This window comes from Ranitomeya variabilis, chromosome 4, assembly GCF_051348905.1.
Source record: "Ranitomeya variabilis isolate aRanVar5 chromosome 4, aRanVar5.hap1, whole genome shotgun sequence".
NCBI lineage: Eukaryota > Metazoa > Chordata > Amphibia > Anura > Dendrobatidae > Ranitomeya > Ranitomeya variabilis.
Window position 1 is genome coordinate 589,346,504 of NC_135235.1, and position 26,968 is coordinate 589,373,471.

The window sequence follows — 26,968 nt, forward strand, 5'->3', positions numbered from 1 at the left end:
GGGCAAAGTATGAAGAAGGGGCAATATGGGACGACACTGAAGATGGGCAGTGTTGAGGAGGGGCAACATGGAGATAGCGATAGTATGAGGGGAAACTGGAGAAAAGACAATTTGAAGTGGGAAGAAAGTAGAGAAAACAGTTCATAAGGGAACATGGTGTTGAGGCAAATTTATAGGAGAGGGTGGTGTAGTGTAGATCATAACTGGGTATAGTACGATGGGTATCTGCGTTCATAAGGGCGTACAGAGTAGCCGATATAGTTCATGAGAGCAAACGGTGCTGCTGTTATAGTTCAGTAGCACAAACAGTATGGCGGTTGTAGTTAATAAGGGAGGACAGTCTTGAGGCAATATTTTATAGGAGAAGATAGTGGTAGTTATAGTTCATAAAGGGAGACAGCATGGCAGCTATAGCTTATAAAGGTGGACAGTGTGGTGGTTATAGTTAAAAATAGAGGCAAAGCATGGCTGTTATAGTTCATAAAGGGTGGCGGGTGTAGCTCATAAGAAGGGACAGAATGGCGGTTGTAATTCACAAGGGGGGAAAGTGTGCTGAAAATAATATATAGGATAGATTGTGTGGAGGCATACTTTCTGCAGGGAGCACAGTGAGGTGCAATTGTTTATTTAAGGGCACAGCATGGGCCGATATTTTAATTCAGGGGGCACAATAATGACAACATATTTAAGGGGACCATGTTGTCATGTGCAAAATAAGGTTGGTGAAGAGGAAAGTCTGCAAAGACAAGCAGTGGATTTGAAAATTCTTTATGGCATCTGGTCAAGATAGAAAAGAAAGGGATAAGAATGACTCCAAATCAGAGGTCAACCTGGATGTAAATATTTATTTGCGATACTGACTGAATCTAAACAGTATTGTGGTTCTCCTCAGTCTGAGGATAGCCGGTAACAACAACTTTCAGCATCACCTTTAGGCCTGTTTCACACGTCAGTGGCTCTGGTACGTGTGGTGACAGTTTTCTCACGTACCGGAGACACTGACACACGTAGACACATTAAAATCAATGTGTCTCTGCAGATGTCAGTGATTTTTTGCGGACCGTGTGTCCGTTTGCAAAACACGGAGACATGTCCGTGTTCGTGGGAGCGCACGGATCACACGGACCCATTAAAGTCAATGGGTCCGTGTAAAACACGTACCGCACACGGATGCTGTCCGTGTGCCATCCGTGTGCTGTCCATGTGCGTTTTTCCTGTCATAGGGTTAAAATTGTAAAAATTGTTGCAATACACGGACAGCACATGGACCTTAAAAACATACTCACGGACATCACACGGATCCCACATGGATGGCCTACGTGAGCACACGGACACGGATAACTCCGGTACCGGAATTATCTGGACGTGTGAGACTGGCCTTAAGGACATATGACCAGAAATTAAAATTAATCACTGTACAAAGCTTGTTTCTGTAGTCCTGTACTAATGGTAGTTCTGGTGCTGTACCAATGTACTGATTATTGTTACAGTGATGAATCCCTGTACTGATAATGGTTCTGGTGCTGTATTAATGTACTGATGATTGTTTTGGTGATGTATTCATATACTAATGATGGTTCTGCTGCTATATTCATGTACTAATATTGTTTTTGATCATGTACTAATATAGCAATCTATATGTTGTCAGATTACGTTCTAAGTTAATAAAGTAGTACCATTTGAAAAGCTAAAAGAGTACTACATCTGTATTTACATTAGGAGCATTAAAATGTCGTATTTAGTAAGAGTGGGGGGTGCATTAAAGATGGGAGTCCTACCTCGGCATACAGTGTAATCTGTGTAGGTAGATTCTGTAATCTTCTGAAATACTTGTATAATACCTACTACATTATCAGGTAATGCTGTGTACTACCTCAGAGACCACAGGTGTGCTTGGCCAAGCCTTCCTGTGTATGGAGAAATTGGGAGTGGTAGCAGTCGGCCTCCACACATAATAGATGGCTGTTGGGCAAACAATCGATTGGCTGGCAGCTATCTCATCCGATTCTCCCATGGAGAGAGGGGCACGGACTCTGCCAAGTGCTCCTGTGTCCTGTCAGTGAATATTGGTGGGTTCGGCCGACGTTTGTCTAATATATATTGGGGTCAAACTAGCCCTATTACATAAACAACAACAACAAACTACTTTTGGATCCAGAATATGGCAGCCATTACATCTGAAGCAGTAAATTTCTCCCAGATTTTTTTGCCCTCATGTCCATACATTTGAATGTGGCAGCCATATTGGTTGTCATTCAGCTTTCTCCTGAAAAAAAAGATTTTTATACTTTTTTATGGAGTCCTGGGAGAGGAAGTAGAACATCTGTGTTTGAGATGGTAATCAGCACCATCACCACCAGTCAGCCCCCACATGGAGGGGAACAATAGAAGATTCCCTATCTACAAGAGTGGCCATCTGCATATGAATGTGGCCATCTCTCCATGACCCCAAGCCCTGAGTGCTGCAGCCACCAATGCAAAGTTAATAAGGAAGAGGAGGAGGCCTCCATATTAACAAATGTGCCGCATCCTGCTGCATAACATTGGTAACACTGATTAATGGGAGGCAGATGTCCATAGTAATATATCAGTATCCAGGTTCTGTAATACATAGCAACCAGTCATTAGTGATCACTTACCAATAGCAACTAACACAATTTGTAGCCCACAGCAACCAGAGAACCATTAATTTTGACCAGGTGTAAACCATAGCAACCAGCTATGTGTGCTGGTATGGTCCACTCCTCTTCAATGGCTGTGCGAAGTCTAGCATTGGAAGCATGTTTGGGATGCTCTAGATCGCTTTATAGGACTGTGTGTTCAAGTTCCTGCCGTTATCAAGCAACTTCACACAGCCATTGACGGGGAGTGGACCAACATTGCAGAGGCCGCCATCAACAACCTGATCAACTGTATGTGAAGGAGATGTGTGAGGCAAATGGTGGTCACCCCAGATACTGGCTGGTTTTCTGACCCCCTCTTACTCCCACACCTTCCCAATACTGTAAATTACACATTTTTTGAGTGGCCTTTTATTGTGGCCACCCTAAGGCACACCTGAGCAATAGTCATGCTGTCTACTCAGAATCTGGATATGCCACGCCTGGGAGGTGGATGGATTATCTCAGCAAAGGAGAAGAGCTCACTAACACTGATTTAGACACATTTGTGAACAACGTTTGAGAGAAAAAGGCCTTTTGTGTACAGAGAAAAAGTCTTAGATCTTTTGAGTTCAGCTCGCGAAAAATGGGAGCAAAAACAATAGTGTTGCGTTGATATTTTTGTTCAGTATATATGCCTATGAGGGTGTTGAAACCCACCTCTGGTCTGGACATTATAGTTCATACTTATTAGACTATGAATTATCGTGACTTTTGAAACTGGTCTTTTGGGGAAAATTCCGGGTTCTGAGATCGATGCATCCCTGATCTGTCCCATAGGCCTCATAGATATTAGATTCCTGATCTGTCCCATAGGCCTCATAGATATTAGATTGTTGACTGATCCTACCAAAATTGTTGCAATGTGCCCTCATTGCTTTTATATCCGGATGTTTGGAGATGCATTGTACAGAGTATTAGCTCATTTAGGTCATAAAGGCATTTTGTTTCAGAAGTCACTTCACCCTTTCCCTTCCCCCAAATCCCTTGTAGAAGCTGGTGGCAACTAGTCTTGGTCACCTGAGGTCATCACAGGACAGATTGGAACATCACTCAACCAGAGTAGCCATTAACAGCTCTGGTGTCACCTTTATCTCTGCAGTGTGATGACTAAAGCCCCCCATACACTTCAGATGGGTATCAGCCAAAGAATGGGTTCCACAGACCGTTCATTTGGTTGGCACATAAGCTCACATCCGAATCTCCCATACCCAGGAGTGCTCACTTTGAGATAGCTTCTGTGAAACATCTCTGGTGGCAGCTCAGCTGTAGAGCACAAAACATCAACTGTCCGAAATTGGACATGTCGGATAGAGAATTGTCTTGGGCCCCCATAGAAATTAGATGGCCAAACCCATTTATATAAGGGGAAAAAAAACAAAAACCAAGAAATGCAGTATCAGTTTTTATCACAATTTTAAGTACTAGGAGCCATAAGAACATTTCCTAAAATCTAAACTGCCACCAAACCATGTTTTGTCCTTCCAGGACAGTAGGAAAGCTGAAATGCATCTGTAGGATCAGTCAGTGAGGATATGTGGGTTGTCACTCGATTTTCCTTTATAGGAACTATGTTCTTAAAACTTTATGCAGGCGGACGACTCGTGCTTCTGTCAGAAACAATAGCTTTCTGCCCCAATTTATGGTGCCCCAGGGGTGACCAGGAAGCCCTCCTAAAGATCACAGAGATCAATTGAAAGGATTGTGGAGGTTTCCTCATACTTTGGGAAGGGACTTCACTATTAAGTGCCGGAAAACAGAGCTAAAAGTATTGAGAAAATGAGAACCGATGATCATTAAGTATGAAGAGCCGCGAACAGAAGTATGAGGCCATCAAGTGCTCCTGCCTCAATTAGGTTATTTGTGAATTCCTAATATTATCATATTGGCCTAGGACACACAAAAGCGTTTTCATCTGGCCACAATGTACAAAAACATTATTGGCCTCCTCTTACAATCCAGTATCAGCTCCATAGCACCATGTATTGACATTGCAGTCCCATTGCCAACCCCTTAAAATCATTATACACAGACACTTATTGCCAGTTCCTCAGGGCTGCAACGCTTGTACCTCATTCTGCGCTCCATATACCGTAGTGATTGTGACTACTTCTTCCAAGAAGTCACCATGCATGGACCTCCTGGAGCACCCAAAGTGCAGATCATTTCCAATCTATACATAGTGCATAGATGCCATTACCATATTAATGCTCTAATCATGTACTAAACTGGTTGTCAGCCCTTGTCCCAACAATACTCCATTGCCAGTTGTCAAACCTGTGAAGCCCCCCAACACAACATCCCCACTGCCAGGTCAATAAAGTCCAAAGCCTTACTATTCTGCTCCCATAAACCTCTTTGGCAGCCATTCTGAGCAGATGGATCTCATTTTGGTCTACTGACCAGACCATGAGTGGATATGATCATGAGAATTCAGGTCAACGAACCTGTGATCGGGTCGAAAATTGTGGCCGTAATAGGACTAATATACGGTAGATCATGTGAATTAACCCTTATGGTGATATCAGTCATACAAAAATCACTCCACCTTATGAAGGTCCTGCCATCCTCAGTCATGCCTTGAACTCATATTGCAACCCGCACTCGGACAACATGGGGAAAAAAAAGGAAATTTCTTCATCTAATCATCTAGTAATGGTTTCCTGTTGTGCAGACTTTGCACGTCCACCTGGTTGGACACAAGGAGAGTGAGATCATCTGATCTAAACCACGGCCCTTTAAATATGACAGCTGTACATGGGTGACACATGTTTTGTTATAGAGTACGCCTGACACAAAACATGTGACCATTTAAAGGGCCACTGTACCATCTTCTCCAAAACACAATGAAGAACTCATTTAGAAACGCATAGAGGGTGACGATTATCCTACAGGTATTATTCATAGATATACCAGAACACGTCACTGCCACGCATTAGTTTTTGATTGCGAGCCCGACTGCTCAGAGGATATAAAAATGCATTATGCTGGCCGGTGACATTTATTCAGTGTGCCCAGTGGCACCGTCACCCTCCACTGAGTCAGCCTTTGTACTCACCAGTCAGGTATGTGGCAGTTCCTCCAGGAACTAGCTGCATGTGTCACCGCTCTCATTCCTCCCCTCTAAATATAAAGATCTTTCTGCTTCACTTGCATAAATAAAGTATTGAAATGACCTTTTCCCTTTTATTTTATTTTTTTTACAAAAATCTGAAATCTTCATTTTCAAACATTGTGCAACCGAAAAGAAAGAAAAAAAAAAAGCACATTTCTCTCGCAGGAAAATTGAACTTGGGATCGAGTCCATCTGTTTTAACCCTTCTTTGCCAGCACCATGCAATGCAAATATACAAAAAAAAAAAAAAAAAGAAGCATAAGGAAAACTTGATCCCTATGTAAATTCACATCCAAATTTTACATACTTTTTATAGTACTGCTACCCTGTTATAGGGGCAAAGTACCTTAGGGACCCCTTTGCCATTACAAGTCACCTTGTAGCAATAGACTGAAGTGGATGATACAAAGTTGCACTATAGTGACAATATAATTATTGCAACCAGTGGAAATTTGTTTCTTAATTCTTGGTGCCAATTTTTCCGTTGTTCTAATTTTCCCAAAAAACCTATACCAAACCTTCTGGTCTGGTCTTACTATAGTGACCGTACTGAATACACAATGCAACATTCGTGTATCAATGCTCGGGTTCATATCATTTCAACCTGATACTGATATATCATCAATCTGTAACCTGCGACTCTGGCCGTTAGGCAACTACAACTCTCAGGATGCTCTGACTGTCAGGATATACTTGGAAATATAGACTATAGAGGAAGAAAATAAATCAACATGGATATTGCTTCAAAAGTCCAAATAATAATAAATACAATAAATAAGATATATAAATAATAAGAGTCACGTAAATGTAAAAAAAGCCATCATCATAAAAAAATTACTTAAGTAAAAACTTCTAAAAACAATATTTAAAGTACAAATGTAAATATTTGCAAAAAATATATATAAAAATAATGTTACAATGCACAAAAGTCAATAAAATAAACTTTCTTTGCATGCAATTCTGCCGCCTTAAAGGAAAAATTCTCCCAAACTATTAGACCCCCATCCTGATTATTGTTTGTTCCTTTTTTTCTAGCGGCCCCAGGATATTAATCATTGATGTCGCTATGAATCAGAAAGTTCAGCACTTACTGTAACCTTCATCTTCTGCCCAGGGGTTTAGTAGTCCATGCCAGGGGAGGTAATAGTATCCAGTGTGAGGTTGTGGGAAGTGTTTGGAGCTGCAGCTTTGTCCTGACTGAGACTCACTCAGAGATGAATGGGATAGAGTTCCAGCATCCCCCCTCCCACCGCCAGCGATTGGCCCAGGACCCTGCTTTATAATGTAGATGAAAGGCCCTGCCTGTGGACACACAATGCCATATATATATAGCTGCACAGCATTGCAATCCTAGGTAGCCTATGACTGCTAAACGTGGCCAACTACAACTCCCAGAATATAACGGTGGAAGCAATGGTGGACACAAACATAAGAGGCCCATGTGCAAGAACAATACATGGGCCCTTTGCAATCCAATAGCTCATCATAATGCACAATCCCACCTGCTTTGGAGATGGATGTGGCCCCCTTACCTCTTGGGCCCCTGTGCTACAGGTTGCACCAATGATATGTCTACCTCTGAGCTGAAGGGCCACAAGTTGGTTGGGGAAAACTGATCTAGAATATTATGTAAGAATGAATTCCTTCAATCCTTATGGTTCTCCTGAATAAGTCTGAGAATGTCGAAACGCGCTGAGAATAAACTGCATGTCCAGAGGCGTAGCTAGGGTTTTGGTTCGGGGGGGGGGGGGGGGGGCGAAGCTTCTGAGTGGGCCCCTAACCAGGTAATCTTCATTACAATTCGGTGATGCGCCCTAATAGTAGAGAAAAACCTCAGCAGATGACAGCGCTATTACTGAAGATAATCTCTATATAAAGACCACTATTGATATTACCGCCATATGGTCAGTGGTAGATACCAGTCCTACAGAACATAGATTACAGCACAGTTACAGATAATGACTTACCGCTGATGTTCTCTGATGGAATCGTTCACTTTTCACGTCTTTTCCATCTGGCGCAGAACGACATGACAACTTCTTCCAGCCAGGACTCATCTGCAGAGAATACAACAAAGACACATTTCACTTCTCATATTCCAGCCCCATCACCATCTATTCCCAACCTGCACAAACTCCTCATCCTGCTGATACCCCCAATACTGAGCCTCTGCTGCCGTATGTGTCCCTATTACTGCACCTGCTGTGTGGTTCTCTGTGCCTTCTAAATTCTAAAGCACCCCTCTATAATATAGTAATGCCGGGTGCAAGTGCCCTACAAAACAGTGTCCACATATTGCTCCCTAGAAAGTAATATTGTCCTGTGTGCCCCTTTGATAGTCACAGTAACCTGAGATCCCCTATAACAAGAAGTGCCCACTTTACATTCAATAATGTCCCGAGTCTCCCCCCTGTACAGCTCCCCTATACAGTATAATGCCCCCTCACTGCATAGTACCATCCATACAGTATACTGACCCCTTAGTAGCCCCCAAGCTGTTTGATGGCTCCAACACTCTATGATGGCCCCTTCACTGTAATCTCCACACTGTATGATGGCCCACTAGATGGCATCTGTCATGTTCCCAATGGCAGGGAATTAACAAAAGAACACGGGCAAAAACAGGACGAGCTCTAGGGTGATGGAACCTGAGCTGACCGCGATCCTGAACCTCAACACACAACTAGCAGCAGCCGGGGAACGTTCCTGGGGGGGCTCTAGACGTCTCGCGCCAGCCGGAGATCTAGCTTCCCCTATCAGAAGAATCACAGACCTCTCTTGCCTCCAGAGAAATATTCCCACAGAAATAGCAGCCCCCCACATGTAATGACGGTGAAATGAGAGGAAGGCACAAACGTAGTTATGAAAACAGATTCAGCAAAATGAGGCCCGCTAAAGCTAGATAGCAGAGGATACAAAAGGTGAACTGCGCGGTCAGCTTAAAACCCTTCAAAATACCATCCTGAAATTACTTGAACTCATTTGCCAACTCATGGTACATGAGTGGTAATTTCAGCCCACTAGAGCAACCAGCAGCAGAGATTTACATATCTGCAAGCTGGACTAAAAACATGAAAGCAAACATGAAACAGGGAAATCCAGACTTAGCTTGTCCTGTAGGCTTTAGGAGCAGGTAGCAAAGGTAACAGAGACACACTGATACATTGATAGCCGGCGAGGGAATGACAGAGAAGCCAGGTTAAATAGGAACTCCCACTTCCTGATGGAACAGGTGGATGCCAGAGACCGTAGGGAACGCAAGTCACCCAGTACCATCTGCAGCCACCAGAGGGAGCCCAAAAACAGAATTCACAACAGGCATCCATATAGTATAATGCACCAGATCATCCTAAATATAGTATAATGCACTCCCCATAGGTCTCCATATAGTATAATGCACTCCCCATAAGCCTCCATATAGTATAATGCACTCCCCATAGGACTCCATATAGTATAATGCACTCCCCATAGGACTCCATATAGTATAATGCACTCCCCATAGGCCTACTCTATAGCACAAGGCAGCACCCATAGGCAGACTCTATAGCACAAGACAGCATCCCCATAGGCAGACCCTGTAGTATAAGACAGCACCCCAATAGGTAGACCCTGTAGTATAAGACAGCACCCCATAGGCAGACCCTGTAGTATAAGGCAGCACCCCATAGGCAGATTCTGAAGTAAAAGGCAGCACCCCATAGGCAGACCCTGTAAGTATAAGGCAGCACCCCATAGGCAAACTCTAGTAAAAGGCAACACCCCATAGGCAGACCCTGTAGTAAAAGGCAGTACCCCCATAGGCAGATTCTGAAGTATAAGGCAGCACCCATATAGGCAGATCCTGAAGTATAAGGCAGCCCCCCATAGGCAGATCCTGAAGTATAAGGCAGCCCCCTATAGGCAGATCCTGAAGTATAAGGCAGCCCCGCTATAGGCAGATCCTGAAGTATAAGGCAGCCCCCCGTAGGCAGATCCTGAAGTATAAGGCAGCCCCCTATAGGCAGATCCTGAAGTATAAGGCAGCCCCGCTATAGGCAGATCCTGAAGTATAAGGCAGCCCCCCGTAGGCAGATCCTGAAGTTTAAGGCAGCACCCTTATAGGCAGATCCTAAAGTATAAGGCAGCCCCCCTATAGGCAGATCCTGAAGTATAAGGCAGCCCCCAGAAAAAAAACAATACTCACCTCTCTTCCTCCTTGTGCCAGCAGTGCTCCGACCTCCCGCTTATCTTCTGACAGCGGGCGCCGGGTGGTGACGTCATCGCGCCCACTGTCGGCGTCGGTGACGCTGACAGGGGGATGATGGGAGAAGGAGCGCAGCGCAGCGCTCCTTCCCTCATCAGTGCGGTGATGGGCGGGGGCCCACTACTGGCACTACTGCTCAGGGGCCCCATAGCGGGCGGCAGAGCAGGGAGATCGATTCAGTTACAGTAGCGTAGCTCCAGGTGGACCCCCTCTGAGCACCGGGCCCGAGGCGATGGCCCCCTCTGCCCCCCCCCCCCCCCCCGGTAGCTACGCTACTGTGCATATCGGATGTGCTGTCATGCTTGATTTGTTGCCATGACATATTTCAATTCCTTCAATCCGCCATCTCATAACCCAGTAAATCTAACATATTTCCATCTTAGGACTGTCTGATTAATGTACACAATTATAGCAACAGGACTATATTAGATTGCAAGCTCCAACAGTGAGGCTGTTCGCCCACGATAACTTTTTGATGCTCCGTATTATCGCTGTTCCAGAAATGCAGTGTACTGCAGTTATAGCAAAGTGGATGGGATTTCTGGAAATCTTCTGCCCACTGTGATATTTATTTTTTTAACTAAGTGTAAACTGACCTGCGACGTGCGTTTCAAATCCGTAACCTGACAATTTCCCTTGTGGGTACGCTGAGCTTTCTGTGCAGATTTTCCAATAGGCTTGCAGAAAATCTGCAGGTAAAAAAAACCACACATGCATTTGTAGAGCGTTTCCGCCGTGTAAAAATGCATGTAATCCGCACATGACTGTATGAATAAAGTTTTATCAAAACCAAATAACAGGAAGTATCAAAAACGACGCAGCTTTATTTAAAACATGAGAGACAAAAAAACACAGCATCAAAAACGCGATAAAAACGCATGTAAAAAAGCAAAATAAAAAATGCAAGTAACCAGAAGAAATTCTGCAACATCAAAAACTCACCAGAAGCTCATCGTGGGAACGTGGCCTAAGGGTTCAAGAATGACTGTTAGGAAAAAATAACCAGTGCCTGTAAGTAAAGGCTTCCAAACTTAGTGGAAAAGTTAAAGTTGGTTGCACCAGCCATTTTCGGTGAAGACTGGTCAACTGATGTGTATGGGCTGTGCATGTGTTGGCGCCCGCCAAAGGTGTCTCTCCCCATTGAAAACACATGCATGCAGGCAAATAATGCATGTATTTGGGAGTCAGGAGAGAAAACTGAATTACAGATTTTCCAACATGATTATTCTTTACCAATGTACACTATAAGGACAAATGTATTGAGCCCCCTCCACATTACACGTACCGGAGCTTTAAGGCCTCCCATTCTATATCCACAGCCATTAATACGGAGTTGGTCCCTTTGCAGGTATAACAGCTTCCTCTCTTCTGGGAAGGATTTGTAGAAGATTTTTATATTTTTGCCCTTTCATCCAGAAGAATATTTGTGCGATCAGACCCTGATGTTGGATGAGAGGCCGGGCTCACAATCTCGATTATAGGTCTTTTCAACAGGTGTTGGATTGGGTCAAACTCTCATGTTCTTCCCACCAAACTTCACCCAACCATGTCTTTATGGACTTTGCTTTCTCACTGTGGGTGGCACAGTCATGGGGAGCAGAAAAGGGCCTTCCCAAACTGTTCCCTTAAAGTTGGAAGCTTCACTTGCCTTATAAGCATTAACATTCCCCTTCACTGAAACTAAGAGGCCTTGAAAAACCAATCCATATCATTAGCTCTCCTCCACCAAACTATTTAGCTGACAGAATGCAGTCAGGTAAGATTCTCCTGGTACTCGTCAAACCCAGAATCGTCCATCAGATGCCAGATAGAGAAGTGAGATCCGTCACTGAACAGAATGTGTTCCCACTGCCCCACAGTCCGGTGACAGCTTTATATCATTTCTAGTGATGAGCGAATATACTCGTTACTCCAGATTTCCTGATCACGCTCAGGGGTCCTCCGAGTATTTTTTAGTGCTCGGAGTTTTAGTTTTTCTTGCCGCAGCTGAATGATTTACAGCTGTTAGCCAGCATAAGTACATGTGAGGGTTGCCTGGTTGCTAGGGAATCCCCACATGTAATCAAGCTGGCTAACAGCTGTAAATCATTCAGCTGCAGTGATGAAAACTAAATCTCCGAGCACTAAAAAATACTCAATCTCTAGTAACGAGTATACTCGCTCATCACTAAGATTCATTTCATATGATGCTTGGCATTGTGCTTGGTGATTGCACATAACTGCTCCGTCATGAAGCGGGGCAGTTTTTGTGCTGATGTTGATACCAGTAGAAGTTTGGACAGTTATGGAGTCAGCAGGGCATTGGTGACTTCCCTGCTCCTCAGCACTCGGTGACCCTGCTCTGTAATGTTACGTGTTCTCCACTTTGTGGCCAAGTTGCTGCGGTTCCTTCCACTTCTCAGTAATATCACTCACAGGTGATGGGGGAATATTTAGGAGGGAAGAAATGTCATGAGCTGACGTGTTACACATAGTACAGGACCGGGCTGGTATCAGGGAGCTCTGTACCACCAGCCATGTCAGTAAAGACAGACGACATGGTGAGGGGCTGGATGTGATATAGCGGGGGGCAATAGGACTGAGCGAAATACCCGAATTCAATGAGTAAGAGGAGCCTCCCAATATTTCTGTGCACCTAGTGTATGAGCTACACATAGGGGGACATATACCTAATCACCCCACACAGTCAGCACCTTGCTCCATCTTCTGTCATCCTCAGCCCATATCTGTTCCGCATTGGACAATTTGGATCCATGTTCTTTATACTGCATTATTGCTCTTCTCCTCCAATAAGAACTTCTATGTACTGCAGGGGTTCGATTGCAAAAATAATCACACTCCCATAGAAATCCTATTAATATATTTTATATGTATTGGGGAAAGCTGATAACCAACCATCATGACCGATCCAAAGAAGATTCAAGACTGAAGATAGATGTGTGGTCAAGCAGCGGACTGACTGTGGCACCGTCTGCAGTGGTTTTTATGGCATTTATCTAACTGTGTACCTAATCAGCGGGCCAATCAGAACTCTAGAAAGCTAAGTGCCTATGGAGGAGGGGGCTTAAAGCCATGAAAAACAGTATTTCCTGTGTCCTCCATGTTTACGGTTTCTTCTAATAATGCAATTAGGTTTGACAAAAAGACTTGACACCTTCCCCCCAGACCAAAAAGTGTAGCTGCGGGGCGAACATTTTAGAACAACCTGCCCACTACACAAGAACTTCCACCACTGTTTGCTACTACCCCATGCACAGGGCCAGGGGAGATGTCAGACCCTTATAATTATCCCGAATAAACAAACATAAAGGTGAGTGGTGACTACCATATACAGGTGTGCAATAATAAAGTTGTCACCCCCTCCGTTCCGGGGTGCGTTACTATAGATAGAGGATTGTCGCCTGCCAGTAAGGCTATGTTCACACTTTGCGTTTTTTGCTGCGGATCCGCAGCAGTTTTCCATGCAGGGTACAGTACAATGTTACCCTATGGAAAACAAAAACCGCTGTGCCCACATTGTGGAAAATCCCTTTAAAAACCGTGCGGAATTGCTGCGGAAAAAAAGAAGGAGCATGTCACTTCTTTCTGCGGATTCCGCAGTGGTTTTCAACATGCACCAATAGGAAAGTGCTGTTGAAAACCCGCAGAGGAATCCGCAGATGAAAACGCAGGAAAATCCGCAGTGAAAACCGCAGCGGTTTTTGCAATGCGGTTTTTCAAAATCTGCTGCGGAAAAATCCGCAGCAAAATCTGCCAAGTGTGAACCTGCCCTAATATGGAAGAGAAGGTCTGATGTGTGAGATGTGCTTTGCCGTACTCTGTGCTTCACTCTGCCCTAGTCAGGTTAGAGAAGCCCGCCTAAGCAGGAGCGCGATGTCGGGGGGACTGTGTGGACGCGTCATCCACACGAAGCAAGGCAGAGGACGGCATCGCAAGAAGGAGGGAGGCGCCGGACCAAGACCTGCGACACCCCTCTGATCGGACCCCGCAGGTGAGTATAATAAAAGCTCTTTTTCTTGCCTTGCAGGTCGGGTTGGGGCTTATATACAGCATTATAGAATGCTGTATATCAGGCCTGAAAAGTGATGGTCTTATCTCATATCAGCCAAACCTGGTGACAGGTTCCCTTTAAATGGTACACATAAGAGCCGTCATATGATAAAGTCTGATAATCAAGCCATGCAAAAATGAATAAATCACATAGACATGTGTCTCTGATTCTAGGCACAATGTCCAAAATTGACCCCCATATTGTGGTATTAAAAATGCAAGGTGCCAATCTATATATATAATTGTCTAAGGGGTACTTCCGTCTTTCTGTCCGCAACTTCCGTCACGGAAATCCCGCGTCGCTGATTGGTCTCGCCAGCTGCCTGTCATGGCTGCTGCGACCAATCAGCGACGGGCACAGTCCGATTACTCCTTCCCTACTCCCCTGCAGTCAGTGCCCGGCGCCCGCATAATCCCCTCCAGTCACCGCTCACACAGGGTTAATGCCAGCGATAACGGACCGCGTTATGCCGCGGGTAACGCACTCCGTTACCGCTGCTATTAACCCTGTGTGTCCCCAACTTTTTACTATTGATGCTGCCTAATGCAGCATCAATAGTAAAAAGATGTAATGTTAAAAATAATAAAAAACAAAAAACCTGCTATTCTCACCCTCCGTAGTCCGACGATGCGCTCGCGCCTGCCGCCATCTTCCGTTCTCAGAGATGCATTGCGAAATTACCCAGAAGACTTAGCGGTCTCGCGAGACTGCTAAGTCTTCTGGGTAATTTTGCAATGCATCCTGGGAACGGAAGATGGCGGCAGCCGCGAGCGCATCGCCAGAGCTTCAGTGGATCCCGCCGGGTGAGTATATAACTATTTTTTATTTTAATTATTTTTTTTTAACAGGGATATGGTACCCACACTGCTATATACTACGTGGGCTGTGTGATATACTGCGTGGGCTGTGCTATATACTACATGGGCAGTGTGATATACTGCGTGGGCTGCGTGATATACTGCGGGGGCTGTGCTATATACTACATAGGCAGTGTGATATACTGCGTGGGCTGTGTGATATACTGCGTGGGCTGTGTGATATACTGCGTGGGCTGTGCTATATACTACATGGACAGTGTTATATACTGCATGGGCTGTGCTATATACTATGTGCCCTGTGTTATATACTGCGTGGCCTGTGTTATATACTACGTCGCCTGTGTTATACACTGCGTGGCTGCTATATACTGCGTGGGCTGTGTTATATACTGTTTGGGCTGTGCTATATACTGCGTGGCCTGTATTAACGCATCGGGTATTCTAGAATAAATATGTATGTATGTATATAGCAGCCACATAGTATATAGCACAGGCCATGTAGTATTTGTCTGCTATATACTACATGGCTCCTATATACTATGTGGCCTGTGCTATATACTATGTGACTGCTATATACATACATACATATTCTAGAATACCCGATGCATTAGAATCGGGCCACCATCTAGTTAATAATAAACATCAACTATTTATATGACAATCAAATGCACAATGCAATGCGGATCTTTATCAATGGAATGGCAAGGTGAAATACATTTGTGGCACAGGCAAAAAATGCTAAAGATGTAAAGAGATGGTGCTAGGCTCAACAGGGTAATGGTAATGAGCATCAGGTAAGTAAGTAAATTCCTGCGCACAAGTAAGTAAAATACAGATCCTAAGGCCGCCTTCACACTAGCGAGTTTTATGGACATATGAGCGCAGAAAATCTGTAATATACGGTATGTTACGGGCGTAGAAAATCGCAGCATGCATGCTGCGATGCGTTTGTCAGCGTATTGCGCAGAAAATCCGCCAATGAAAGTCTACGGGGGAGAGAAAATTACGGATTACACATGGACCATGCGTGTGACTTGCGAGAAATACGCACCGGAGTTCTATCGAAAAGTCGGCAATTCAGTGCGGTGTACAGTAAAATCACACTGACAGAATAGAATAGATAGAATAAATGTCTACGCATAGTATGTGTATATATGTATGTATATATATATATATATATATATATATATGTCAGTGAGACACATATATATATTTAATTCAGCGCTAGATAGCAGAAAAGCTGGTAATTCAATTGCCGGCTTTTCCTATCTCCTTCTCAAACCCGACAGGATATGAGACATGGTTTACATGCAGTAAACCATCTCATATCCCTTATTTTATTACATATTCCTCTTTATTAATGTAACAAGTGTCTCTGTGTAAAATTTGGGGTCTCTAGCTATTAAATTAAAGGGTTAAATCCCGGAAAAAATTGGCGTGGGCTCCCGCGCAATTTTCTCCACCAGAGTGGTAAAGCCAGTGACTGAGGGCAGATATTAATAGCCTAGAGAGGGACCATGGTTATAGGCCCCCCTGGCTAAAAACATCTGCCCCCCAGCCACCCCAGAAAAGGCACATCTGTAAGATGAGCCTATTCTGGCACTTAGCCTCTCTCTTCCCACTCCCGTGTAGCGGTGGGATATGGGGTAATAAAGGGTTAATGCCACCTTGCTATTGTAAGGTGACATTAAGCCAGGTTAATAATGGAGAGGCGTCAATTATGTCACCTATCCATTATTAATCCAATAGTACTGGATGAACTCATGAACTCGAGCCTGGGAACTTTTCAGAATATTTTCTCAGGCTCGAGTTCATATGAGTTCAGCCAGTAGAGGGCGCATCACCGCAACTCGAGGTAACTACAGTACATTCCCCTGCATTCCATTCATTCACCAAGTTTTACAGTCAGGAGCACAGCTGCATTAGCAGAGCTCATGGGTGTAAAATGATTTAACCCCTTCAGATGGATTTACAGCATGGGACAAGACTGAACGACGGAAGGTATGGAATATTGTTGTTTTTTTTTTTTAACTTTATTTCAGGTGACAAGGGTCTTCAGGTGGATTAAGAGTATAATAAAATATTAAAACACCATGTGTCTATTTCATTAAAATACTTTTTAATAATGTGTGTGTTTTATTAACCATTTCGTACTATTGGATTAATAATGGATAGGTGTCATAATTGACGCCTCTCCATTATTAACCTGGCTTAATGTCACCTTACAATAGCAAGGTGACATTAACCCTTCATTACCCCATATCCCACTGCTACAGGGGAGTGGGAAGAGAGAGGCTAAGTGCCAGAATAGGCACATATTACAGATGTGCCTTTTCTGGGGTGGCTGGGGGTCAGATGTTTTTAGCCAGGGGGGGTGCTATAACCATGGTCCCTCTGTAGGCTATTAATATCTGCCCTCAGTCACTGGCTTTCCCACTCTGGCGGAGAAAATTGCGCGGGAGCCCACGCCAATTTTTTCCGGGATTTAACCCTTTAATTTAATAGCTAGAGACCCCAAATTTTACTCAGAGACACTTGTTACATTAGTAAAGAGGAATATGTAATAAAAGAAGGGATATGAGATGGTTTACTGTATGTAACCCATGTCTCATATCCTGTTGGGTTTGTGAAGGAGATAGGAAAAGCCGGCAATTGAATTACCGGCTTTTCTGTTAACTAGCGCTGAATTAAATATAAATATATATATGTGTCTCACTGACATATATATATATATATATATATATATATATATATATATAGACTGTATATATGTTTTTAAGAATATTTGAGCCGATGGATCCATGATATGTCCATTTTGCAAGCCTGCGAGGAAAAATCGCCGTACGGAAGCCATACGGATGACACACGGATAAATTTGTGCGTAAAAATCGCATCCTCACAATTGAATACGGAACACTGTTTTGGGACAATTACTGCGTATTACGGCCGTAAAAAACGGACCGTATTTTCATACGCCTAGTGTGACGCCGGCCTAATCCAGAGCCTATAACTGCCATCTAAAAAAGTTACCATCCCAAAAAGATGTGCCGCAAGGGAATTGAAGAGAGATCACGCAGGCAAACAAATAGGTGATGGAAGACTAGAGGACCCCACGCGTTTCGCCACCACCCTTTGTGGCTTCCTCAGGGGTAATGTGAGCATATGGTCTGTCAAAGAAGTATATATACTGTACACAATGAGTGATTATCAGATATACAGTAGAGAGTAGCGGGAGGCGCAATGACTGGAGTCCACCATTTTGTTCTCACAGTGGCATTGTTAAGGTCTAAATAAAGTTGATACAAAATACAAGATGCAGCCGAAAACAGCACACGTGCAAGAAGCCCTCGGACCGAACGGACCCAACAGAAATTACCAAGTGTGCCTGCTCCCCGTAATCATTGCAGCCCCACAAAAATGACATTAGATAACACGTCACCTGTGATAATAAAATCTAAATAATAAATTACAGGCTGATTGTGTGATCGTGGATTGTTTGCTGGTTTCCAAGCACCAGTATTTGTGTTCACAATATCACCAGAGTAATCATATAACTTCCTCACAGGTCACTAATTCCCAGCTAAGCACAAACACATGGCTGCAGATTGACAGGTTACAGGCATTCCTGGCAGTGAGGGGAAGCTAAGCCGAGGTAATGGAGGGTCTCACTTCCAGGAATGTCCCCTGACACAAAACTCCAACCAGTAGGCTACTCCATCACCCAAAACCCACGTAGGAGAGTACAACTGGGGGATGAAGAAACTCAGAAGAGGTAAAAAAAATAAATATCTAAAAGGAAAGTATAATAAGAACTAGTTCCTAGTGTTTTCTTTGCAGGGGTTTCTAATTGTTCCTGCCATCGTGCCTCCAGAGGATGCGCATATTTCATTGTCCAGCGTCAACCCCTGATAAGCAATATGCTGTGTATGATCCAAAGCAGAGCGGAGAAAGTGACAACTCTGAGTATTTTTCTACCTCCCAGAAATGGTTGTCATACTGAATAAAAGTAAACCTTCAATCTAATATTCTTCAAACCATCCATAAATAATACCACCTGTGCACAACAATGTAGCTTCGATAACATTGCCACTGTGTAGAAAAAATATAACTAACACTGCCTGTTGTGTAAGAGAGTATAAGTACTGTAATACTGCCCCATGAACAAAAATATAACTACTACAATAATGCCCCAATGTAGAAGAGTATTACTATTATAATACTGTTCCTATGTACAAGAATATAACTACTATAATACTGCCCCTATGTACAAGAATATAACTACTATAATACTGCCCCAATGTACAAGAATATAACTACTATAATACTGCCCCTATGTACAAGAATATAACTACTATAATACTGCTCCTATGTACAAGAATATAACTACTATAATACTTCCCCTATGTACAAGAATATAAATACTATAATACTGCTCCAATGTAAGAGAATATAACTACAATAATACTGCTCCTATGTACAAGAATATAACTACTATAATACTACCCCTATGTACAAGAATATAACTACTGTAATACTGCTCCAATGTAAGAGAATATAACTACTATAATACTGCTCCTATGTACAAGAATATAACTACTATAATACTGCCCCTATGTACAAGAATATAACTACTATAATACTACTCCTATGTACAAGAATATAACTACTATAATACTGACTCATCTGTACAAGAATAAAACTACTATAATACTGCTCCAATGTAAAAGAATATAACTACTATAATACTACCCATATGTACAAGAATATAACTACTATAATACTGCTCCAATGTAAGATAATACAACTACTATAGTACTGCTCCTATGTACAAGAATATAACTACTATAATACTGCTCCTATGTACAAGAATATAACTACTATAATACTGCCTCATCTGTACAAGAATATAATACTATAATACTGTCCCATATGTACAAGAATATAATCACTATAATACTGCCCCTATATACAAGAATATAACTACTATAATACTGCTCCTATATGCAAGGATATAACCACTATAATACTGTCCCTATGTACAAGAATATAACTACTATAATACTGCCTCTATGTACAAGAATATAACTACTATAATACTCCCCCTATGTACAAGAATATACCTACTATATTACTGCTCCTATATACAAGAATATAACTACTATAATACTGTCCCTATGTACAAGAATATAACTACTATAATACTGTCCCTATGTACAAGCATATAACTACTATAATACTGCCCCTATATACAAGAATATAACTACTATAATACTGCTCCTATATACAAGAATATAACTACTATAATACTGTCCCTATGCACAAGAATATAACTACTATAATACTGCCCCTATGTACAAGAATATAACTACTATAATACTGCCCCTATATACAAGAATATAACTACTATAATACTGCTCTTATATACAAGAATATAACTACTATAACACTGCCTCTATGTACAAGAATATAACTACTATAATACTCCCCCTATGTACAAGAATATAACTACTATAGTATTGCCCCTTTGTACAAGAATATAACTACTATTATATTGCTCCCTGCATACAAGAATATAACTACTATAGTACTGCCCCTATAATAATAATAATAATAATCTTTATTTTTATATAGCACTAACATATTCCACAGCACTTTACAGTTTTGCACACATTATCATCACTGTCCCTGATGGGGCTCACAATCTAAATTCCCTATCAGTATGTCTTTGGAATGTGGGAGGAAACCGGAGAACCCTGAGGAAACCCACGCAAACACGGGGAGAACATACAAACTCCTTGCAGATGTTGTCCAAGGTGGGATTAGAACCCAGGACTCCAGCGCTGCAATGCTATCCACTGAGCCACTGTGCTGCCCCTATGTACAAGAATATAACTACTATAATACTGCCCCTATGTACAAGAATATAACTACTATAATACTGCCCCTATGTACAAGAATATAACTACTATAATACTGCACCCTATGTACAAGAATATAACTATTATAATACTGCCCCCTATGTAAAAGAATATAACTACTATAATACTGCTCCCTATGTACAAGAATATAACTACTATAATACTGCCCCCTATGTACCAGAATATAACTACTATAATACTGTCCCTATGTACAAGAATATAACTATTATAATACTGCCCCCTATGTACAAGAATATAACCACTATAATACTGCCCCTAATGTACAAGAATATAACTATTATAATACTGCCCCCTATGTACAAGAATATAACTACTATAATACTGCTCCCTATGTACAAGAATATAACTACTATAATACTGCCCCCTATGTACCAGAATATAACTACTATAATACTGTCCCTATGTACAAGAATATAACTACTATAATACTGCCCCCTATGTACAAGAATATAACCACTATAATACTGCCCCTAATGTACAAGAATATAACCACTATAATACTGCCTCCTATGTACAAGAATATAACTATTATAATACTGCCCCCTATGTACAAGAATATAACCACTATAATACTGCCCCCTATGTACAAGAATATAACTATTATAATACTGCCCCCTATGTACAAGAATATAACTGCTATATCAGACTAAATACTCATAATGTGTTTCTTACTGTAGCTCATCAGATCTTTTCCTTCCTTGGGTATGTGGACACCCACAGAACGTTCTGTTTTTTGCTTGCACCCTGGAGATATTCGCTCGGTTGCCCGCTGCTGTTGGATGCAGACTCACACAGGAAGTTACAGAGGCTAATAATAAAGCTGAGGCTGTTGTGTACAAGGAAAGATAAAAAAATTTCTTCCAAAGCTGATTTATCTAATCATTTATTCATGTTCTACAGTGGGAAACTGGGCACCAAATAAAGAGGCGGCACTGTATAAAAGGTGTCATGTTGGGTTTGTATGGACATCAATACTTTGTAAGGAATGGAAGCCGTCTTGTGCCTTCTGTCTTGTTTGTCATTTGCAGAACATATAATTATAATGTTGCCATGTTTTATATCGGGCAAGTGACACTGATGTAATTTTTATAATTTATGTACAAGATTTATTGAAGTGTTTCCCTTTAAAGGGAATCTGTCAGCAGGCTTTTTCTATGTAATATGAATACAGTATAAAGTAGAGGCTGAGACACTGTTTTCAGAGATGTGTCATTTATTAGGCTGTGTGCTATTGTTTTACTTACAATGAAGGTTTTATGACCAGGAGATCATCACTGGCCAGATTTGCTCCCCAGCTCCAAGTGCTCAACCACGCCCCCTCCTCTGATAAGCAGCTTATTGTCAATAGACAAAGTGCATAAAGAGCCTGGCGTGGCTTTTGAGCCCTGCTTTATGCTAGATCTAAGAACACTGTGTCACAACTGCTGTACCCAGTAAACTAAGTAATATATTGTTGGAATCGGGGTCTATTTTCCTACATTATGCTGTGCTCAGATAAGGAAGCAAAAACCTGGTGACAGATTCTCTTTAAGGACGGTATAGTAGTCTAACAGGTAGCTGACATGTTTCCCGAGTGCATCGACCCTGATGCCATGTAAGTGAAGGCTACTGCCACTGGCTGTCTTTAAGGGTGAGTCCTAGCGGTCCTTACTCTGGGTACCACCCTGCGGTGGTAGCCCTCCATGCACTACTGATTGTTAGGCCTGGTAGAGTGCTGCTCTGTTCTCCTCCATGCTCCTACCATGTGAGGGGCCACTGATTGAAGGTAGCCATGCAGTCAAGACATACTGGATGACCATTTGATGTGTATGGGGGGCTCCCTGACTAGTCTTTGGTAGATTATGTGGGGGGTGGGGAAGGATTGGGCAAATGGAATTTCAACAGCAGATCCTTTTGTTTTCATGGAACATAATCAGCTGAAACGGCCTGCTCCCCTCTCCCCATTGAAAACACGACTGTTTTGCCAGAATTGAATGGAAGAAAGGATATTCCTAAGCCCCCCAGACACATATTAAATTTGGATGAACCCACCAATATCGGCGGGTTGGGCTGACACTCTAATATGTATGAGGGCACCAGCCAAACGATCATTGGGGAAGATGTCGATCCGGCACGTCCTGTTTCAGAACTACAATCGTTTTGTTCCGGCAGAGACAGTTGTCAGCTTTCTCAGCCAAGCGAGCGCTCCTGTGTGTGGGAGAGACGGCCGAGATGGCTGCTGAAGCTTCGTTAGGCCCAAAGTCATCTACTATGTATGGCCGGCTCAGGCTCTTGTCCATCCGGAAGACCCCATCATAAAGCTACGCAAGCAATAGTAGTACCCAATACAGGAACTATTTACAGTTACATATTATTGCCCATATATTAATTGTGGGCACAAACACATATTAATATCTATATATAAGTGCCAGTCCTAACAGTATCTCGGGTTACTACCGGCTCATGTCTCAGTGGTATACACATGTGTAATAGTGCCATCTATGTACAGTAAGGATCCATATAACAGTGCCAGTCATTGCAGTGCCAATGTAATCATTTTTGGTGCATACAAATGATACAACTAAACAATTATCTGTATTACGGTACCATTGCTACCCGAGTCCATACCTACCATAAGAGTCCATCTAACCATGCCAGGTATATCAGTGCCATGTAATATTACCAACATATCAGTGTTCACTCATGACACAGTCTATATGCAACGCCCCAGATTCCTGGTCGTTGCAGTACTGGGGTGGGCTCGTATGACCACCGACGGGATAGTACGTCATATGCGATCGCAGCAGACATCCGGCACTATGTACCAGGAGCGGTCACGGACCGCCCCCGCCACATTAACCCCCGGCACACTGCGATCAAACATGTTCGCAGTGTTCTGGCGGTATAGGGAAGCATCGCGCAGGGAGGGGGCTCCTACAAATACATTTCTCTATCTAAATTAAAAAAAAACAATAAACGTACACCAATTTAGTATCGCCGCGTCCGTAACGACCCGACCTATAAAACTGTCCCACTAGTTAACCCCTTCAGTGAACACCGTAAAAAAAAAAAAAAAAAAAAACGAGGCAAAAAGCAACGCTTTATTATCATACCGCCAAACAAAAAGTGGAATAACACGCGATCAAAAAGACATATGAATAACCATGGTACCACTGAAAACGTCATCTTGTCCCGCAAAAAACGAGCAGCGTCATCAAAGAAAAAATAAAAATTATAGTCCTCAGAATAAAGCGATGCAAAAATAATTATTTTTTATATAAAATAGTTTTTTTTATTGCATAAAAGCGCCAAAATATAAAAAAAAATGATATAAATGAGGTATCGCTGTAATCGTACTGACCCGAAAAATAAAACTGCTTTATCCATTTTACCAAACGCTGAACGGTATAAACGCCTCCCCCAAAAGAAATTCATGAATAGCTGGTTTTTGGCCATTCTGCCTCACAAAAATCGGAATAAAAAGCGATCAAAAAATGTCACATGCCCGAAAATGTTACCAATAAAAACGTCAACTCGTCCCGCAAAAAACAAGACCTCACATGACTCTGTGGACCAAAATATGGAAAAATTATAGCTCTCAAAATGTGGAGACGCAAAAACTATTTTTTGCAATAAAAAGCGTCTTTCAGTGTGTGATGGCTGCCAATCATAAAAATCCGCCAAAAAAAAGCTATAAAAGAAAATCAATCCCCCCTTCATCACCCCCTTAGTTAGGGAAAAATTAAAAAAATGTATTTATTTCCATTTTCCCATTAGGGTTAGGGTTGGGGCTAAAGTTAGGGTTAGGGCTAGGGTTAGGGTTGGGGCTAGGGTTAAGGCTTCAGTAAGGGTTGGGGCTAAAGTTAGGGTTAGGGTTGGGGCTAAAGTTAGGGTTAGGGTTTGGATTACATTTACGGTTGGGTATAGGGTTGGGATTAGGGTTAGGGGTGTGGTTAGGGTTACCATTGGGATTAGGGTTAGGGTTGTGTTTGGATTAGGGCTTCAGTTATAATTGGGGAGTTTCCACTGTTTAGGCACATCAGGGGCTCTCCAAACGCGACATGGCGTCCAATCTCAATTCCAGCCAATTCTGCGTTGAAAAAGTAAAACAGTGCTCCTTCCCTTCTGAGCTCTCCCGTGCGCCCAAACAGGGGTTTACCCCAACATATGGGGTGTCAGCGTACTCAGGACATATTGGACAACAACTTTTGGGGTCCAATTTCTGTTACCCTTGGGAAAATACAAAACTGGGGGCTAAAAAATAATTTTTGTGGAAACAAAAAGATTTTTTATTTTCACGGCTCTGCGTTATAAACTGTAGTGAAACACTTGGGGGTTCAAAGTTCTCACAACACATCTAGATAAGTTCCTTGGGGGGTTTAGTTTCCAATATGGTGTCACTTGTGGGGGGTTTCTACTGTTTAGGTACATTAGGGGCTCTGCAAACGCAATGTGACGCCTGCAGACCAATCCACCTAAGTCTGCATTCCAAATGACGCTCCTTCCCTTCCGAGCTCTGCCATGCGCTCAAACGGTGGTTCCCCCCCCCACATATGGGGTATCAGCGTACTCAGGACAAATTGGACAACAACTTTTGGGGTCCAATTTCAACTGTTACCCTTGGAAAAATACAAAACTGGGGGCTAAAAAATAACTTGGGGGTTCAAAGCTCTCACAACACATCTAGATGAGTTCCTTAGGGGGTCTACTTTCCAAAATAGTGTCACTTGTGGGGCGTTTCAATGTTTAGGCACATCAGTGGCTCACCAAACGCAACATGGCGTCCCATCTCAATTCCTGTCAATTTTGCATTGAAAAGTCAAACAGCGCTCCTTCCCTTCCGAGCTCTGCCATGCGCCCAAACAGTGGTTTACCCCCACATATAGGGTATCAGCATACTCAGGACAAATTGTACAACACATTTTGGGGTCCAATTTCTTCTCTTACCCTTGGGAAAATAAAAAATTGGGGGCGAAAAGATCATTTTTTTGAAAAAATATGATTTTTTTATTTTTACGGCTCTGCATTATAAACTTCTGTGAATCACTTAATGGGTCAAAGTGCTCACCACACATCTAGATAAGTTCCTTAGGGGGTCTACTTTCCAAAATGGTGTAACTTGTGGTTGGGTTTCAATGTTTAGGCACATCAGGGGCTGTCCAAACGCAACATGGCGTCCCATCTCAATTCCAGTCAATTTTGCATTGAAAAGTCAAATGGCGCTCCTTTGCTTCCGAGCTCTGCCATGCGCCCAAACAGTGGTTTACCCCCACATATGGGGTATCGGCATACTCAGGACAAATTGTACAACAACTTTTGGGGTCCATTTTATCCTGTTACCCTTGGTAAAATAAAACAAATTGGAGCTGAAGTAAATTTTTTGTGAAAAAAAGTTAAATGTCCATTTTTATTTAAACATTACAAAAATTCCTGTGAAACACCTGAAGGGTTAATAAACTTCTTGAATGTGGTTTTGAGCACCTTGAGGGGTGCAGTTTTTAGAATGGTGTCACACTTGGTTATTTTCTATCATATAGATCCCCCAAAATGACTTCAAATGAGATGTGGTCCCTAAAAAAGAAATGGTGTTGTAAAATGAGAAATTGCTGGTCAACTTTTAACCCTTATAACTCCGTAACAAGAAAAAATTTTGGTTCCAAAATTGTGCTGATGTAAAGTAGACATGTGGGAAATGTTACTTATTAAGTATTTTGTGTGACATATCTCTGTGATTTAATTGCATAAAAATTCAAAGTTGGAAAATTGCGAAATTTTCAAAATTTTCGCCAAATTTCGTTTTTTTCACAAATAAACGCAGGTAATATGAAAGAAATGTTACCACTATCATGAAGTACAATATGTCACGAGAAAACAGTGTCAGAATCACCAGGATCCATTGAAGCGTTCCAGAGTTATAACCTCATAAAGGGACAGTGGTCAGAATTGTAAAAATTGGCCTGGTCATTAACGTGCAAACCACCTTTGGGGGTAAAGGGGTTAAAGTTCATATTATGTCTAATTAGCTCTAGTGTCCATTTGTTTTCGGTTTTCTTAGGTCAGTAGCAGAACGGAGAGCACAGGTAGGGTGGCAGACTGAGACGAGGGAGGAGATATAGGGTGTTGCAGAAGCGTGGAGCACTTTCTGGGTGAGTGATCAGTTAAT

At 42.4% G+C, this 26,968-nt stretch overlaps 1 protein-coding gene across 5 annotated transcripts in view; it reads right to left on the bottom strand.

Annotated features, from left to right (window-relative positions):
* CASS4 (Cas scaffold protein family member 4) overlaps positions 1-26,968 on the bottom strand; it is a 93,067-nt gene that overhangs the window by 26,569 nt on the left and 39,530 nt on the right. Inside the window, exon 2 of one of the 5 annotated variants that reach the window (XM_077253152.1) lies at positions 7,743-7,832. The exons of 2 other annotated variants lie outside the window; for them this stretch is intronic. In XM_077253152.1, coding sequence (XP_077109267.1) covers positions 7,743-7,832 — 90 coding nt within the window. Of the gene's footprint in view, positions 1-6,866; positions 6,975-7,742; positions 7,833-21,498; positions 21,607-26,968 lie in introns of those variants that run through there. 2 more of the 5 variants (XM_077253157.1, XM_077253156.1) reach the window with 2 other exon arrangements.